Source organism: Chaetodon auriga, chromosome 22 (genome assembly GCF_051107435.1).
Source record: "Chaetodon auriga isolate fChaAug3 chromosome 22, fChaAug3.hap1, whole genome shotgun sequence".
NCBI lineage: Eukaryota > Metazoa > Chordata > Actinopteri > Chaetodontiformes > Chaetodontidae > Chaetodon > Chaetodon auriga.
Genome location: NC_135095.1, coordinates 11,621,121 through 11,638,884, shown reverse-complemented (window position 1 = coordinate 11,638,884; position 17,764 = coordinate 11,621,121). Strand labels below are relative to the sequence as shown.

The 17,764-nt window shown below is 41.6% G+C and overlaps 1 protein-coding gene across 12 annotated transcripts in view; it reads right to left on the bottom strand.

Moving 5' to 3' along the window:
• cacna1c (calcium channel, voltage-dependent, L type, alpha 1C subunit) overlaps positions 1-17,764 on the bottom strand; it is a 176,736-nt gene that overhangs the window by 118,842 nt on the left and 40,130 nt on the right. For all 12 annotated transcript variants that reach the window (XM_076722869.1, XM_076722874.1, XM_076722870.1 and 9 more), the window contains exon 2: positions 6,100-6,532. In XM_076722869.1, the coding sequence (XP_076578984.1) occupies positions 6,100-6,532 (433 nt within the window). The remainder of the gene's footprint in view (positions 1-6,099; positions 6,533-17,764) is intronic.

Genomic DNA, 17,764 nt, shown 5'->3' with positions numbered 1-17,764 from the left:
AGAAAAAAAACTGGACCAGCAGAATGCTGAATGCACTTTGAGGACATGTCTTGAAAATGCTATACTGCTTAACACTTTGCAAAGAAGAAGTGCTGCCTTCAGATGACTGAGCAGAACAAGGGGGCTAATGCTGAGCATGTACACTGAGCCGTTTAGCTCAAACTTGTGTAGCACACCTTTTACTTGGGCTGGATCAAGGTGCTCACACCTGCCCACATGAATCGCAACAAAGGGGAAATCAAACAGGGTCGCTTCAACATGCATCAGTGCAATTGCATTGCAGTTATTACAGGAGAAAAATGTGATTCTGTTCATGCCAATCATATTCTGAATCAGGTCTAATTGCCCTCAGGTTGATTTTAAACCAGGTCTGCTGTGAATATATACACACAAGGTCCAGGTAGGTTTTGAACCTCTAGTACACAGTACAAAATAATACAGACTCTGACTTCTGGCCTTCCTGGATAGAAAAAGTCTATCATCGGGCATGTTATTTCAACAAAGAGGTATTTTTAAACAAGCTAATACATCCTTACATAAGCAGAGGTATATATACACACATAGCAGAGTGCACAAGCAGTGTACACAGTAAGACAGATCAAAGCTGTTGAGTTTGCCTTTTGGTTAACATTAAGACATAGTGGGTCACTCAGGAGCCTCTTTGTGTGTGCAGGGGGGGGGGGGTAGAGAGACAGTGCATGCCCTAATAAGGGTGCGGCGAGGAGCAGGCCTGTCGCGTGGAAGACGGGATGTGGACAAGAAAGAGTGAGCGTGAGAGGGAATGAGAGAGAGGAGAGTTTTTATATGGAACGGTCCTTGAGAGGGGAGTGACCTCATTATTTTTGGCCTCAGAGAGAGAGAGAGGGGGAAGGAGAGATACAAAGTGAGAGAGAATGGAGAGTGGAAGGAGAGGAAGAGAGAGCGGGAGAGAATGTGAAGGAGAGATAAAGGAGGTCTGGCTTTCATCAACACAATTACTAACTGCCACTGCTGTCACCTCCCTCCACCTCCTCTGCCTCTTCTTCCATTCATTCCTTCCTTCTTTTCTCCCTTTCCTCTTCCCTCTTGGCTGCATGTCATATTAGTCTAGACTCCAGACCTTGTAGCCTAACGTAAACAGCAATGTACTGATGAGTTGTCAGAACAGACCAGACAAACCGCAAGCGAATGAATATACACTTTTAGCTCATGTTTCACACGTCACATGACACCATGAATGCAGGCTTTCCAAGCTTGGGAACAACATTCTATCATTTGCTGCACTGAATCCAACGCAAGTGGCAGTTATAGCAGGTGGGAATCCAAGGAGGAGTCACGGCCTTGTTACTACACTATAACAACTGGCAATGGATGGGTACATGCACAGAGGACATTGGATCCGGGTATGCTGAGACTTCTGAAACACCACTGGTGGCATACAGTCTATACTTTGCCAAGACCCACAGAGGGAGTTAGTAGTAGTACCTGAGAAGATGACTAAATTGGAAGCATTACCATACATCTATAATGTGACTCTTACAGGAAGTTCTCGGTGATGGATTAGTCCACGTTCTGCAGCTAAAGCTATCCAGAACCGTCTGCAGGTAGAGTTTCACTGGAGTAAAAAGATTAGGTCCTAATGGCTGCCTCGCTGGAAAGATGAATCCATTCAACACTTTGCTAGGGGTAATAGTCTGCACTACGTATACGTCACCAGCATTGTTAACACATATTATTGTCATTTGCAAAAGAGCAAGAATTTAAATTTGTGGCTGTAACGTTAATCAAATTGATCCCAGTTGTGAAATGTATGAAGGTTTTTATGGTACCTAAAAATGCCAACATGAGCTTTACAGCAGATCCTAAGACCCAATTTCAGATGGTGACACTTGCATTAAGTTTCCAAAAATGAGTGAATAAACTATCTCAGAAATTTAGCTATTGGCTTTAAGCTTCATCTGCTATTCATTTCATTCACACACTGTTTTTTCATCCTGTGTACATGAATATTTTAAGTGGCAGATGGAAATGTCTTGACAAATACATCACAAAAAGTGAACTTAACAACTTTAACAATCTTTTACTGACTTTAGAAACAGCCCTGCTATCCATTTCAGGACCTCAACCACTGTTTTAGAAAAACCCCTTTAGACGGGGAGAGAGAGTGAAGGGGGGAAAAATTCTTAACATTTTTATGGTGGGTCTAATACTTAGTTTATGTTTGGATTAAGGACTGACCCTCAAACATCATAGACCACAAGATCATTCAGCTCATTCAGCATGGGACTAAAATCAAAGTTAATCACTCACCCTTGTACTGCAGGCTCATTAAAACACACTCAGACATGCGGGACCCGCAGAAAAACAGGCTTGTGACTCATTCTGGGTTCCTGACCCACAATTTCAAAAAACCCTTGAGGTCTGCTTCCATCAACATGATAATAAATCTACTGTTTGGTGTGCCGTTGAGAACAAAACAGCACTTGGAGGAAATTCTGGGGGTCTGAATGAAGAATCAAACCAAGTACCAAGTCTATTAATAACGCACTGTACATTAATCAGCATAACAATAGCAAATAGAAAAATTTAACAGCATTGCAGCAAAGACATAACGATTGGTATGACGGCAATGACTTTGTTCAAAGCTAACAGTGGGGACTGACTCCGACAGGTACATACATAACATAATTGAAATCAGCTGCCAGTTAGCTCAGCAGGTTTCACAGCTGACATGACGTGGTATTCACCAGGGTGCCACTGTCTGAGGCATTTTGGAATTTAACATATACATTCAGCATTTTAACAGGCTAACTGTATATGCTTTGGACAAATCGTCACATTTGCATCTGCAGACACACCGGGATGCTGTTACTCTCCAAAATACTCTGCATTCAGCAGCTGCATCACACAAACACTGCATGCAGCACACTAACACAGCACAATCTCTTATCTCGACAAACCCCAATAAGAAAGCAGGGATATACTGATATCATCCGGGAGAGCAAGCTCAACACTCTTCTGTGTTTTGCTGAGAATATTTATCTCTTTTTCTGATTGAGCTGAAAATGCCTACAAATAGTGTAACCCCTCATGTGACCTGATGCAATGCATAAGCTGTTAGCCAGGAAACAGAGAGAGAGAGAGAGAGAGAGCGAGAGTGTGTGTGTTTGTGTTTGTGTGTGTTTGTGTTTGTGTGTGGGTGTGAATGAAGTCAATGACACCTTTTCAAAACTACCACTTAGTGTGATTTCATATAGAGAACATTGTAGTTAGACGTACACCTGCCCCTGCTCTCTCCTTGTCTCTCACGCTGACCTTGCAGTGTGCAGGTAATGCTTAAATGCTATAATTACACTGCATGTGAGAGTGCCGTGTCTGTGTGTGTGTGTGTGTGTGTGTGTGTTTCAGTCCTTTATCGTCTGTGTGCAAATACATGTGCGCTCTTCCAGGAGTGTTTATGCGCGGGGTCTCTCGTCTAAGCGTGTTTGCGTGCATGTGTATGCGTGAGCTCAGACGGGCCCCATCGACCTGTTGAGAGCAGCAGCTGTTGTCATGGTAACAGAGGAGGAAGAGAGGAAGATTTCGGATATGCTATCTCTAGAGACAGAGGTACTCACAGAATACAGGACACACGCACAAAGACACACACTGGCGCACGCACATATACACGCTAAGCCTATGGAATAAAAGCACATGAATGCATAACTATGTACGTAAGAAATGCATCCAGCACAGAGCACAAAGTCACCCACAGACTGACGTTCAACCACAGGCTGCATTTAAACAGGCCCACTCCGCAGGTATGAAGGACATCCCAAAGCAGAATGCTTAGATAGATAATCAGGCAGAAAGACAGACAGTTGGATGGGGATCTTTGAAACTAGTGAAGGACAGAATTTCCTGTAATTTTTGCACTCCTTGCTCTATCCATGTTTTTCTTTTTCTTTTTTGCAACTCAGACTCCATCCTGTTTACTTCTTCCTCTCTTACTAGCCTCTCACTCTCCCTAAGAGCCCTCTTTAACGTCTTTCCGCTTTCCTTCACTCATCTAATTCCCTCACCTTTCTCTCTCTGTGACTCTGGCTCTCTCTTCCCTCCCTTCAGAGCTGTTTAAATGAATGATGCCGGGAATTGTGGGTAATGATCGGAACGCTCATCAGTCATTGGGTGAGATTGTTCCAGAGACCCTGAGGGATTCTGCATGCTTTTTCCAATGCTTTTCTTCTTCTTTTTTCTTTTTTTTACCACAAGAGCACAGCTGGACAGGCTATCTTAAGGTCTACTGTTGACATGCTGACTTTTAGTTATTACTATAAATACACAAGGTGATCAGAAGGATAATTTGCCTGTGTCCCCTTCTGTACCACACTGAGGGGGATTAAGGACACTTTAACAAAACTCTAACAAATCTATCTTCTTAATAGTTAAAAATGTGAAATGTAATTCTTTCAAATCTCAATTAGAAGTCACTTTTAGGCTTGAAGATTGTTTCAATTAAAACATATTAGTATTACTGACATGTGGGGTTGCAAACCAGTCCTGGAGCTTCTGATATGCATGCAGGTAGGACCTATGTGTGGTGTACAATTATTACAAACAGTATTTTCCATCATACTTTTACTCATTATATCCTACGATGTTATCAACTCTGACTTATCCTACTTTGGTAATTCCCTAATGAACCTCTTCAAACACACATATACAAACACACACAACTTCAAACTCATCATCTCTTTCCTCACCAATTCGCTCTGCTATCCAGTCCTCTCCTCCCTCATGATCCCCCTATCCTCTCTCCTCTCCACCCCTCACTCATTATTTGCCCTCCCCCTGCTCTGTCATTTTTCTTGTTTACCTTGCCCATCCTCCCTCGATCCCACCCTCCCTCCTCAGCTATTCAGCTCCATCATCTCTCCTGTCGACATCCATGTCCTGCCCACATCCCTGCCCTTCTCATTTCCCCCAACCCCTCCTCTTCCTCTCCCTCTCAGGATGAAGTGTGACTATGCTCTTGCAGAGTTCATGCTCATGTGGACCCTCTCCTATTACAGATCACTTTGACTGTGACACTGACCATTTCTGTCCCTCTCCCATTCCCCCTCCATCTCACCCGGAGGGAAAACCAAGTCATTATGTTCCAAATCTTAAAAGAAAAAGACAGAAACTCCAGAGAACAGAAAGGGTAGAAAGGAAGGACGAATGGAGGAACAGCAGGAATAAAGGGATTTGGATGGACAGAGGGAGGGAGAGACAGATAATAAATGAGAGGGAGAGGGTGCGGGAAGCAAAGGAGGAACAGAGGCATGGATGGACCTGGGGGAGAGGGGATAAACACAGTTAGAAAGAGGTAGGGGAGAGACATGTGCTGGGGAGAGGTGTGAAGGAGGGATGAAAATGACACAATTTGTTTTATCCTCCTGTGAGAAAAGAATGTAAGATGAAAGGGAGAGAGCAGAAAAAGAGCGAGGACAGACAGAGGAAGGGGAGAAAGGATTAAGGCGAGTGAGTAGAGAACAGAGAAACAGCAAATGAGACAGAGAATGAAAAATGATCAAGACAGAAAGAGGAAGTGTGATGCATTCTGAACCTGTTTACGTCCTGCATGCCCTCCTTTTCCTCTCCTTCTGCTTATCCTCCTTACCACGTTTTTTTTCTAATTGTATCTATCCATCCAGCATCTATCCATCTATTCCACATTGGAAGGAAACAACACATACATTATCGCAGCATATATTTGCAGAAAAATCTGTATATTTTCTGGTTTCTCTTGTCTTAACAGATACAAGCTTTTAAAGTAAGTCAGTCTTTTTTTTACTGCGGTCACAGTTTCAAATGATAAGTCCTGGAAGGTACAGTATATGCTTTTGACATGACGATAGCATTGCAACACTAAAGATTATGAGAATTACAAATCTATTCCTCAGCTTACTCTGTACAAGGCAGCATCATCTGCCTGATTTTAATGTCCTCGTCTCGGAGCTTAAGAGGACAGATTCTCGACTAAGTGAATTAATCAATGTCAGGTGTCAACCTATAAAAACACTTTCTTGAGAGCGTAATGAAAACATATTGCATGTTATTCCACGCTGCAGACTCCACTCACGGTTAGGTAAAGGATACTTCCACTCTACAATGCTGATGCAGGCCCTGCGGATGGGGTTCTTGAGTGTGAGACAGAGCAGGGCCCGCGGCGGCCTTGTGGCTGTCGTCGTTGTCTGTTTCTTGGGCTTAGAGCTATAGTGTTGTCTCTTCCTTTGCGTGGAGCTAGCCGTGGAGATGGGCCCGCCCCCTCCCGACCCAAGCCCTGCCCCTCCGCTCGATGCTGCGTTGCCCATCATTTTCGCTTGCCGCGCAGCGTCTATGGCCGCCTGCCAGCTGAGGGCCGCCCCCGGTGTGGGGATGTGCTCCGGGGCCAGGCCCACCACGCCCACCCCGTGGTTGACCCCGCCCCCTCCTCCATCATGGTCACCATGGCTCCCACCGCCACTGTGCTCGTTGGTCAGGCCGGGGGGAGGAGGGCAAGGAAGGGGGGGAGGTGGAGAGTAGTCGGAGCCTGGCATAGAGAGAAGCAAGAAGGGAAAGAGAAGAGAAAAGAAGTTAGCAAACAGCACAAGTTAGCTGTCAGTAAGCTCTTAAATCACCTCCTTCAGTCAGTAAGTGATTCACTTGTTGATTTAATAAATCACACATGTTCCTTAAAGTTGATCGACTGTTTAAATTTTTTACAGTTTGGCAGTTTACTTTGGAGGCTTCAAGGGTGTTTGAATTGTTGACATATCAGTTAGTGAGCCCTGCATATTTTCCAGACACTGAAGTGTCTCCCCGTAGGATAGACCGATGACTAATATACTTCCATCTGTCAAGCAAGTGCAACAGAGCTAACTGTGTGCTGTTTAGTTCTTCAGCATATTGTGTAGGTTATGCAGTCCATTCACTTTGTGTCAACAACACCACTCATCAGACCAGCAACGACTGGTTGGTGTAATGACCATTCAATCTGCTGACATTGTGCAATGGTCATTTTATCTTACAACTCTTTAGAATTGTTGCATTTCAATTTTTTCTAGCTTTTTGCTGAGACATTTCCTGTTTTTCTTTTTCACAACGTAGAGGCAAATTTTTCAAGGATTTTACAAGTGTCCAAATTTTAAAGCACCACAATATGAATTCATTTTGAGTCTTGTAAAATCATAACCCAAAGGCCAACAATTCCATGCAGTCAAAGGTTTAGCACTCTCAAACTCTGTTATTTGATATATAAAGAGTGTGTTCAAGTCTTGTAGATATAAAATTACAAGACAGCAAATGTATATAGTAGAATAAAAGAAGAGAGGAGAAGAGTACTCCAAACAGAATTACAATAATCTCAGTGAGATTACAGTCTCACCCAGACAAATTGCAGGAATAAGACTAAGTGAGTAAAAGTGCTGAAAGAGAGCGGATTATCCAGACTGTATGCTTAGCCAGATTAAAGACAGTTATAACATCCTCTCAGCCCTCCCATGCCTCTGACATCTGAACAAGGATTCCACAAATGCTCTCACCCTGTAGTAGATTACACACACTGTGGAATGATATACGCTTTTCAGGTTTATGGTTTATGCTTAATGGAAACTACTGTATATTTCTGCTATGAGCAAGTTCCTGCTGATATCAAAGCATTTCAGCAATACTGACCAAACAAATTATTTTTGAGTAATAACGAATCTTGAATCTACCTCAAAAGTTTCTTAATGAAATTTTTGCTTGAAAAACACAACTGTATGAGGACAGAATCACCAGTGTTCATTTTTATATTATTTATACTGCTACAAGTTGCATACAATAACAGAGTACCATCAGATGGGCGTATATGTGGTCGCAGTACTGCATATGTTACAATGCTAAATTTATTAGCACAGGTAGCCCCCAGTGAGAATGGAAAGCTTATTCAAGTGTACAGTATTTACATCAATGCTTTCAGCGAACTACAAATAGGCTGATTTCAGTCATATCTGACCATAATGTAATTCTCAATGTCAAATTCACAAATCCCCTAAATGCAGAGCTACCCTGGGGAGAAAAAGAATACAAAAGTTTAAAGAACCCTGTAAAGTTAATCCAACCTCTGCTGTTACAACACAGATAAGGAGAGAGAAACAGGAAAAAGGGAGAAGAGATGTACAGGGGTTAGAGAGAGGAGGCGGAGAGAGATAGACTTATCCTGAATGCTTAGTACGATTACAGGGTGGTTACAATATCCGCTGAAATCCCACTCCTCTCACTTCAGAGCTTTAAGTTTCTGCATATGAACTCACAGTGGATGATGGCCTGAGGGAACGTTACATCAGATTCTGCAGAGTGGTATCTATATCACACGCACTGCTGTACTTTTATGAGTTTTTAACTTTATATTATTATCGGAAATTCTATTCAATTTTATTTTTGTATGATTTTCAGTTGATTTTATTTGCCTCACTGCAGTCCTGAAATGTTTTAATCCTGGTTCAGGAAGTGAACTGCTGTTCTGAAAACTGCTGTAACCTCTATTGTTAGTAGTATTGCTTTGCAGGTGCCCACACTATGGCATGTATCATCCAAAAAGTAATGTATTACTCTCAAGTGTGATTTAAATCAGAAACACACTTGCTCAGCAATTAAGTGACTCACAGTATGCGTGTAGTGTCACAGAGCAACATGGAGCCTGTGCCCTCTGACCTCCCTCGCTTCACTGCTGATATCAACAGGTGCTTCTGCTTCAGCTACACTATCCAAAGGTGCTCCTCACTAATTGTTCACTTACATATCGTATTATTTCACAAAATTACATCAGAAGAAATGTAATTAGGTACATTAACAACGAAGGCCGATTTTACTCTCTTTTACTTATCCCAGTTCCAAATCAGCAATATGTACTTCATTCTGATGGCTTGCTCACATTAGCAGCAACTACTCTGTGCAGACGAGCAGCATGGGCGTGGTAGTGGGGGGAAAAGTGGACCTGACTACCCAGGGCCCGAGTAGGGAGAGGGGCCCATGACAATCCTGATTTTTTTTTTTTTTTTTTTTTTTTTTTGTGATGTTTTTATTTCGAATGAATTGGGCCCTCCAATTAATTGGTGTCATAATTTATTTCAAATATATTTATAACATCAACTGAGAGAATGAACTTTATGTCACAGTCCTCCCAACATATTGGACATTCTGGGGGCCCCCCCTCTTGGACGCGCAAAATGGTTTAGTCCGCCCGACAGCGACCGGCGACAAGTGTAACGTCAGTGAGCCCAGATTGAATGACCAGGGGGTTAGACAGCATGCTGCCCAAAAAGCAAAAATCGGGGTATCAAAAGAAGAAAGAGCGGAAGGCAAAAGAAAAAAGGCAGAATGAAGGGAGGCAGCTGTTGACTGCTTTCTTTCCAAAAGGTGAACCGAGTTTGCTTGTTATGCAAAATCCAATTAAAGTTAACGTAGTCCACTACAGACAGCTGCTGCTGATGTTTGTATGCTCATGTGAAGTCTTTAGCTTTGCTAGTTTCCAACCAGGCTGCTTGCAGCTTTTTGCAGCTTTAGATAACGTTAGTTGTCACTATTAACCAGTTTCAGAAACAAACAGTGGCGCAGCTGCAGCAGCTGGAGCAGCAGTGGCCAGGATAGACTGAACAGCCTCGCCATTCTGTCGATTGAAAGCCAATTAGCCAAACAGTTGGACTTTACAGATCTTATTAGTGACTTTGCAAACAAAAAGACCCGTCAGTGGGCATTTACTGGGATGTAAATTATATCTTTACATCTCATGTCAGCAAGGCTTTATTTCTTTTTCTGCAAGCTGAAGAACAATTTGACAGTCAACATTTTGTACTATTGCAGGCTCTGTTGATAAAATGACATAGGCCTTTAATGTAAAAATCAGAAACCAGTCACAGCTTCTTTTTTTCACATTGAACCTTAATATTTTTCTGTTCATTTATACTGTACCTTCTCATTACAAAAGTAATGCAGCTTATTTGATTTGATTCTGAGTGTGCAGTTGTCTCCTGTTCTCCTGTTCAAGAATAAATGTTTTTAAATCAAAATTTGCAAGAGTGTCATGGATCAAAACGTTAGTACAGAAACCAGATGTAGCCTAATGTTTTAGGTATTTGAGCAGAAGTAGACCAAATGCATCAATTCAGGTGGTGAATGAAAGAACCACTCATCAATATAATCTGATCTGGCTGTAGCTTAAAACCCTATTTATGCTTTTTCAATTTTAAATAAATACCCTCTTTTTGTCTTTTTCTTTTTTTCTTTTTTTTTTTGCCCACGCGCCTCGTGCACTGGCATGGATAGGGGCCCACTGACATTGAGAGTGTACAGGGCCCAGAATTTGGTGCTACGCCCCTGACGAGCAGACAGCAGACATTTTGACTTATTACAGCAGGAACAGCACAGGTGTTAATAATAACATTAACGATGCCATGAAAATGTGACAGTGAGCCAGCATGCACATTAAGAAGACCCTGAACTGGAACAGCTATTGAGTTGAGCCAACATTAATTTAATTATTTACACCTGTGCTTTTCATACTGCTTAAAGTACATTTCATATATCAGGCTTTTTATGAAGCAGAGTGTCTCCTGTCAGTGTTGTATTATTTTACATATACTATTGAATTATTGTAAGCATTACATATGCATTCATTTGCAGCAATTTAATTTTGTAACTTGAGAAGTGGGAGCTAATTTTAATTACTTTATCATTTTATACCGTTGGGTCATTAAATCTATAACACTATATTTCTAAAATACTAATATATATGACAAGATTTTTGTGTTTGGGGTGAAAATTTTGATGATGATGTAAAGTTGCGAACCAGTTAAGATAGCTGTCAAATAATGTCAGTAGGTTACAATACTTGTCTCTGACACTGTATAATAATTTTACTTACTATACCAAAATTTTAATCCAAAACACACACAAATTATTTTTGAAATATATTATTCTAGATTAAACCACTCAATGGTATATAATGATAAAGCAATTAACAGTTACAAAATTAAGCTAGCTGTTAAATATAGCAAGTAGTTAGCTCAATATTTGTGTTGGAAATGGCGTAGCAGTAGTGGTAGTAATATAATAAAAATGCATAAATGAAGAAAAACTGCACTTAAGAAATCACACAGGTAGCGTTACATACGTGCCTCATTACAATACATGTAACTTAAGTAGCGTTACATTACACAACTGACAGGCGCACAAATACGTCAACGTTAGGAAACGAGCAAAACAAGCTAGCGCTGTTTTTAGCCAACAGCTAAGCTAGCTTAGCCAAGGGGACCACACAAAAGTAGCACAACAATCAAAACAAACTGCCCGTCGGTCAGTTTAACGCTGCAAAACATATAAACATGAAACATTTGAGTCTACCAGGAAGCCATTTCCTCTCGTGGCGCAGGTTAGCCTACAAGACGTCACCTCCAGTCTCTGCACCAAGCTAGTCCTCATGGAAACCGTTAAACGTATTTCCTGTCAGATTTTTTTTTTTTTTTAATATTATTTTATTGTTATTGTTAGTTTTATTCTTGTCATTTGTTCTTTTTTCTATTTCTGTTTTATGCCAAGCATGTTGTAATATTTGTTTAGATAAGTGCTATATAAATAAACTTTATTTATTTTTTATTACAGCTAAAATAAAACAGGAATGCCCTCAAGGTAATATTAAAACAAAAGCACTGACTAAACAACAACACGAGATATGTCTGCAGATATTTAGCAGCAGTGCACTTTGAATTGAGTGCCCAAGGAGGTGTTCTTTACATTCGTCAGCGGTGAAGTCACTTGGTATCAGAAGCAGCTGTGCCTTATGGGAAATACCACTGTGGTTTCAATTTGGAGCAACTCACTACTTGGATGGAACCATATTTTCCCCATTTACTCTCAACTCTGGGATTGATTTTAGGGGGTTTCTGTGCCTTTTAAGTGCAGAGAGAGCCTAGAAGTTAAGAGCGAAGTGGACTTTTATGATACATACAAGCATGAAAATACACACAAACACACACACACACACACACACGCACACACACACACACACACACACACACATTCATGAGGCAGACTCTGCCTTTGCTGTAGTACTCCCAGATGATTCTCTGTACTGGGAAATGTCGTCCTCTTTCTCTCCACCACTGACTCCAGTGTGTGTTAATATCTGCTTCCTGACTGCTGTTGCACATCATCATCTCTCCCTCTTTTGCTCGCTATCATTCACACACACACACACACACACACACACACACACACACACACACACACACACACACCCTCAGTGGGGTACATCCTATGAGAGGGCCAGGCAGTGTGAGATAAACTGATCACGCAGCAGTACAATATACTGAAAGTGATTATATGTGTGTGTGTTTGTGTGTGTGTGCACACGCGCTGCATGAGTGAGAGTGTGAGGATTAGAAGAGAGTAAAACTTTAATAATACTGAGCCACTAATCTGCCTGACCGCATGTGTGTCTGTCCTGTTGCATGCATATGCACAGTCATGTCATGCGTGCGTGCGTGTGTGTTTGTGTGTGTTGTACAATAAACTGTGTGCTGGTGTGAGCGACTATAATGTCAATAGCAGCTCTCAGAAATATGATTCTGACTGACAGAGGGAGGGAGAACAAGAGAAGGAAGAAGGGATGGAAGAGGAAAGGAAAGAGGATGGAGAAGACGTGAGGTGGATATACTGTAGGAGGGAAACAGAAATGATGAAGAAAGGGAAGAAACAAACACAGACAAGGAAAAGAGGAGGAAACAGGAGAAGGAGATTAAAATCTAGACGGAGCAGAAAAAAGAAGGACAGAGGGAAAATGAAAAAAAAAATGGGTGGAGGGCTCGGGTGCTTAACCACGAGTGACAGGACTTAATCCAATAATTTATCCATCCGTCATATGATTTTGCAGCCGAAAATATTTCACACTAATTCACTCTTATAGTATTACTGTCAGTGCAGTCAATGGTGCCAGTGCAGACAAAGCTTTCCACAGTATTTCAGCCAGTCAATGGCTCTTACAGCACTACAGTCAAGGATTGTGACTCCGCTTCGAACAGTGTTATTAGTAGCTACAACCCCAATCCCCAAATTTTCCTGTGTGAAACATAAATAAAACTGAATGTGATAACTTGCTAATCCTTAGTCTCATCAACCAGAAGTACAGTACAAAAGCACAAAGACAATACATTTAATGTTTTACCTCAACAACCTCAATGATTTTTGTGAATATGTACTTATTCTGAAGCTGATGTCAGCAACCTGATGTTCTTGAAGCACTGCAGTCAGTGGCTATTCTCGTGCCACTACTGTCAATAACCTTTAAAATACAGACAAAGGTTGATTTAATGCTACAGTACTGCCTCACTCCAATAACAGGAAAAGAACAGGTGGAGTCAATAAGGTTAATGACCCCTCCGCTTTATTCAAGTGTCCCAGTAAGCCACAACAGTGAGCCACATGTGCTTTTCCTGCTTTGACAAGTCAAAATGTTGTCTTTAGCTCTTGCTAATGACATTTCAAGCTCGTCCCCACAGTTGATTTTCAGTATTTCAGCTGATCAGACCTCTTCTCAGGACTGTATAGATCTGCAAAAGAGGCATGTGTGTGACTGACATCCCTTTTCACTTTGTTGCACCTGTTACTGATGGACAAATTTCACAATTATAATTCTAATTAATAGCTCAACCTGAGCAGAGGTCCAATAAACCAGAATAACTGAAAACACTGGAGTGCATGTTTAAAGTACGTGCTACTCTATACAATGCAATCTGCATATGCTAATTATGTATTTAATAATACACTAAATCTGACTGTACAAGCTACAGCTACTGAAAATCACACGCTGAATTTAAACGTACTGGCAGGATAAAATGCAATATGAAGCAGAGGGACAGAACAAAATACAGTCCAAAGAGTTATATATCAGTCCATGTCCCGTCAAGACAGACAACATTCACTTTAACTGAACTTGAAGTGAACCTAACAGCGCTGAACTTCAATGTGAACTGAACTGCAGACCATAATGAGCTGTGATACAAACTCAGTGGAGCTGTTATCTACTTAATGATAAAGGCTGGAGAGAGATGCTATCACTGCAACTCCAAGCACTCTGCTGTAAAATGCCATGTCTACACACACACACACACACACACACACACACACACACACACACACACACTCTCACACAAAGAGCATGCTACACATTGCTCCGTCTCATATTGCTTACCACCAAAACAGTCCCTGTCCAAAATGCAGCTACAACAACAAACCCTTTCAAACTTCCAAAGCCCTGAGTCTCTCTGCTCATTTAATTCGCTCGAGCAGATAATATACAACGAAGCGGACCAATCAGATTATCCCATCCTAACTCAGTCTCTCACATCATCTCCTCTGTATGCCCTTCTCTTTTCTCCTTTTCTTCAGTCTTTTGTCATTTCTCTCTCCTCCTCCCATCTGCTTTTGCTTCCGTCCCAACAGGGATCTGTTTGGGTGGACAGTGATGATGTAATTATCAGTCAATTAACTGATGATGACACCTGATCACACGCTAATTAATGACATGCATGCAGCCACACACACTGCAGGCCCTCGCCGTGCAGCAGCTCTAATTCAAAATCTAAAAAAAAGAGCAAAATCTTATTAACAGCCATACTGAGGGCCAGAAAATTGGGCCTGACCAGTGCCCTTTTTTCCCATTACAACACACACACACACACACACACACACACACACACACACACACACACACACACACACACACACAACAGACCACTCATCTGCCATCCCAGCTGACTTGTCATTAGACAACCTCCTTTTGCGACTGCACCTCTTCTTCCTCCTTCCCCCCTCTACTGCAACATCTTTATCCTCCTCTTCCTCTCTTTTTCCTCCTAACCATTGCCAATCCATATCTCCCTTTCCATCTCTTCCCTTTCTCACATCTTTCTCCTCTTCATCCCTCCATAACTATTAACAGTCACCCTCCCTCCTCCCCTCACCGCTTCTCTTCTTCACCCCACTTTTCTCCCTCTTTTCTGTCTAATCTATGTAGCTGTCACTCCCTCCATTGGTTCTCCAGCAGCGGACAAGTTCATTTTCAGCCTCGCACCCTTCCTCCTTCCCTCCATCAATCTACCCCTCCTCATCTCTCCATTTTTCTCTATCTCTCTTGCTTTGCTGCTCCTCATGCTTTCTCCCATCACTTGCCTCTCTGTCATTTTCAAATAGCTGACATGTATTCTCTCTCTTGCTCTCTTTCCACAATTTCTCCATCATCTATTCAGTCAAAAAATGTGGCTAGTCCATCACCAGTCTCATGCACAGTATTGTTACCTCATCTCTGCCTTTCACAACCACTTTCAGACTGTGATTTAGACTAAAACAATAAAACGTAAAACAGAGCAGTGGAGCTGTTGTTCCAGTTTATGCCTAGAAATTGTGATTGCCAGTGCTTGGATGTTTTTCAGGGCTTGTATGACATCCCATTATGCTTAACCCTTATTATCATTGTCATCATAAATACTAGTTGTAAGCCTAATATTATTTTTATCCAATTTATGTGTCATTCACTCATTCACACACATAAATGGAAAGCGTATGCACAAATCCAAAAGCAGACTAAAAGGCTCGTCTGCATCACTTGTTTACATGTGCATGAACTTCATACCCCGTGTGTGTGTGTGTGTGTGTGTGTGTGTGTGTGCGCATATGTGTGGGTGTCTCTCATTTGTCTCTCTCTCGCTCCGTCCATATGTGCCCATTATCTGGCCGAGTGAGCACACCACACAGACACACCTGCTGCCCTCGGTGCACACACGTGCACACACACACAAGCTCCCACACGCATGTGCACACACATGCACATGCCTGCTCCCCTTGACAGACAAGACACACAGACACCTGCTCCCCTTGATGTATGACGCTCCCCAACAGACGACTGCAGTTCCCACTGACACAGACGTGCATGCACACGCGCACAAAACCCGCACAGCATGAGCAGGACATGCGTGCAATTTACAAGGAACACACACGAAGCGGCAAATCACATGTTTGTGAAAACGGACTCGCTAAACAAACATGACAACCAAACAAACTGACAAATTGTCATCCTGTACAGAATATTCACCATTAATGGACAAAAGGATGGTCTATTGTCAAGGGAAATTCCTGCTCATTTACTGTACATTGAAAATAAAGTGTCTCTCATTTATCTGAATACCACAGAGCCGTAATCACACCTCTGCCTGTTACAATGGAGGTTGTTTGTTCCATTTTGCCCCGTCAACAAAAAGATGTGATAGAAGGGCACATTTAGGGCACTTTTTTTTTTATATTATAAATGAGGTCATTCGAACAACAAAACAACAACAGGTATTTGTAATGCTCAACACAATTTTTTCCTCTAATGCAAGAGCCTCGGTGCTGTTATTGCACTTTTCGTTGGCGGTGAACGGTGCTCATAAAAGCCCTATCGTATATGGATTTATTCATTAAACTGTAACATACTTTCTGGAGTGGGAATTGAAGTGGAGGGGAAATGATAAAGTGCGTGCATGTGTATGTGCACACTCCTCTGCACATGAGGTAGATATGACGGTTACATGCCAAGGGAATACGTGTGTATAAATTATGCATTCCTGCACCGTATTCAACGGCACATTGCTCACTGTCATCTGGACTTTCTAGTTTATTACAGCCCAGCCCGGCCTTCAAACTGTGAATCATGGTTCTGAAGCCCTGATTGGTTGTTTTTTCCTATTCCCAGGAGGTCAAGATGGTAGACTGTATGTTTTTGAAGCATAGGGTAAAAATATCGGACTCTAAGGTATAGGTTGTTGTTATAAGGAGTTTTACATGTAAAAGTGAGAGCTGGCCAGTGGACGCCACATACCTAAAACCAATTGGTTGCATATTCTGTTCCTGTCTATACTGTCAGAGCATCTGTCCTTTGTTGCCAGAGGATTTGAACACTGTGAATCATGTAAAATAAACCCTCTGAATGGTCGTATTTTTCATGTTAAATACTGGAGATTCAGGAAATTAATCAAAATAGCTCACAGGGACTGTAAAAGGTGGCTTTTCGAGTGACAATTGCTATAACAATGACATACCACAGCAAATCCTCAGAGGGCTAATTTTGAGCCAGAGATAAGATTACATGGTTTTAAGCTGTTTAATACTCTGGAAGTCAAGTCAAACCACCTCCTTGGCAGGCTCGCTGAATGGCCTCAGCCAAATCCAACATTGTCTTTTTTACTTTTTCATTACATATGAATTTCCCTCAGATTATTTTTCTTTCCTTTGACCAAAACCTAAATACACAACATTTTAATGTGATTTTGAGGTTTGATATAATTTACAACATGCAATACCTGGTTACTTAGCTCACTGTGGTCTGATCTTCAAATTCTGAAAAAGCACTGAAGATTTACATCTACGCAATTAAGGAACTGTCTTTTCCTAAGCCTGTCTCCTTGACATTTAGCTTACAGTAAATTCTGCTAATGAAGGCTTGTGTGGTTAGGCTGCAATAGTACTTAAGTTAGGGTTAGGAAAATAGTGGTTTCAGTTAGATTTTAATGAAGGAAATAAGTTATGTCATACTTCAAGTCACTGTTAACTTTTTCAAAATTCAACCAAGTCCCTAACCGTAAATGACTGAGTCAACATTTTGAGGAATATTCTCACTTTCTTGCCAAGAGTTAGATGAGAAGATTGATACCACTGTCATGACTGTACAATATGAAGCTACTGTTAGGAGCTGGTTATCTTATCTTAGCTT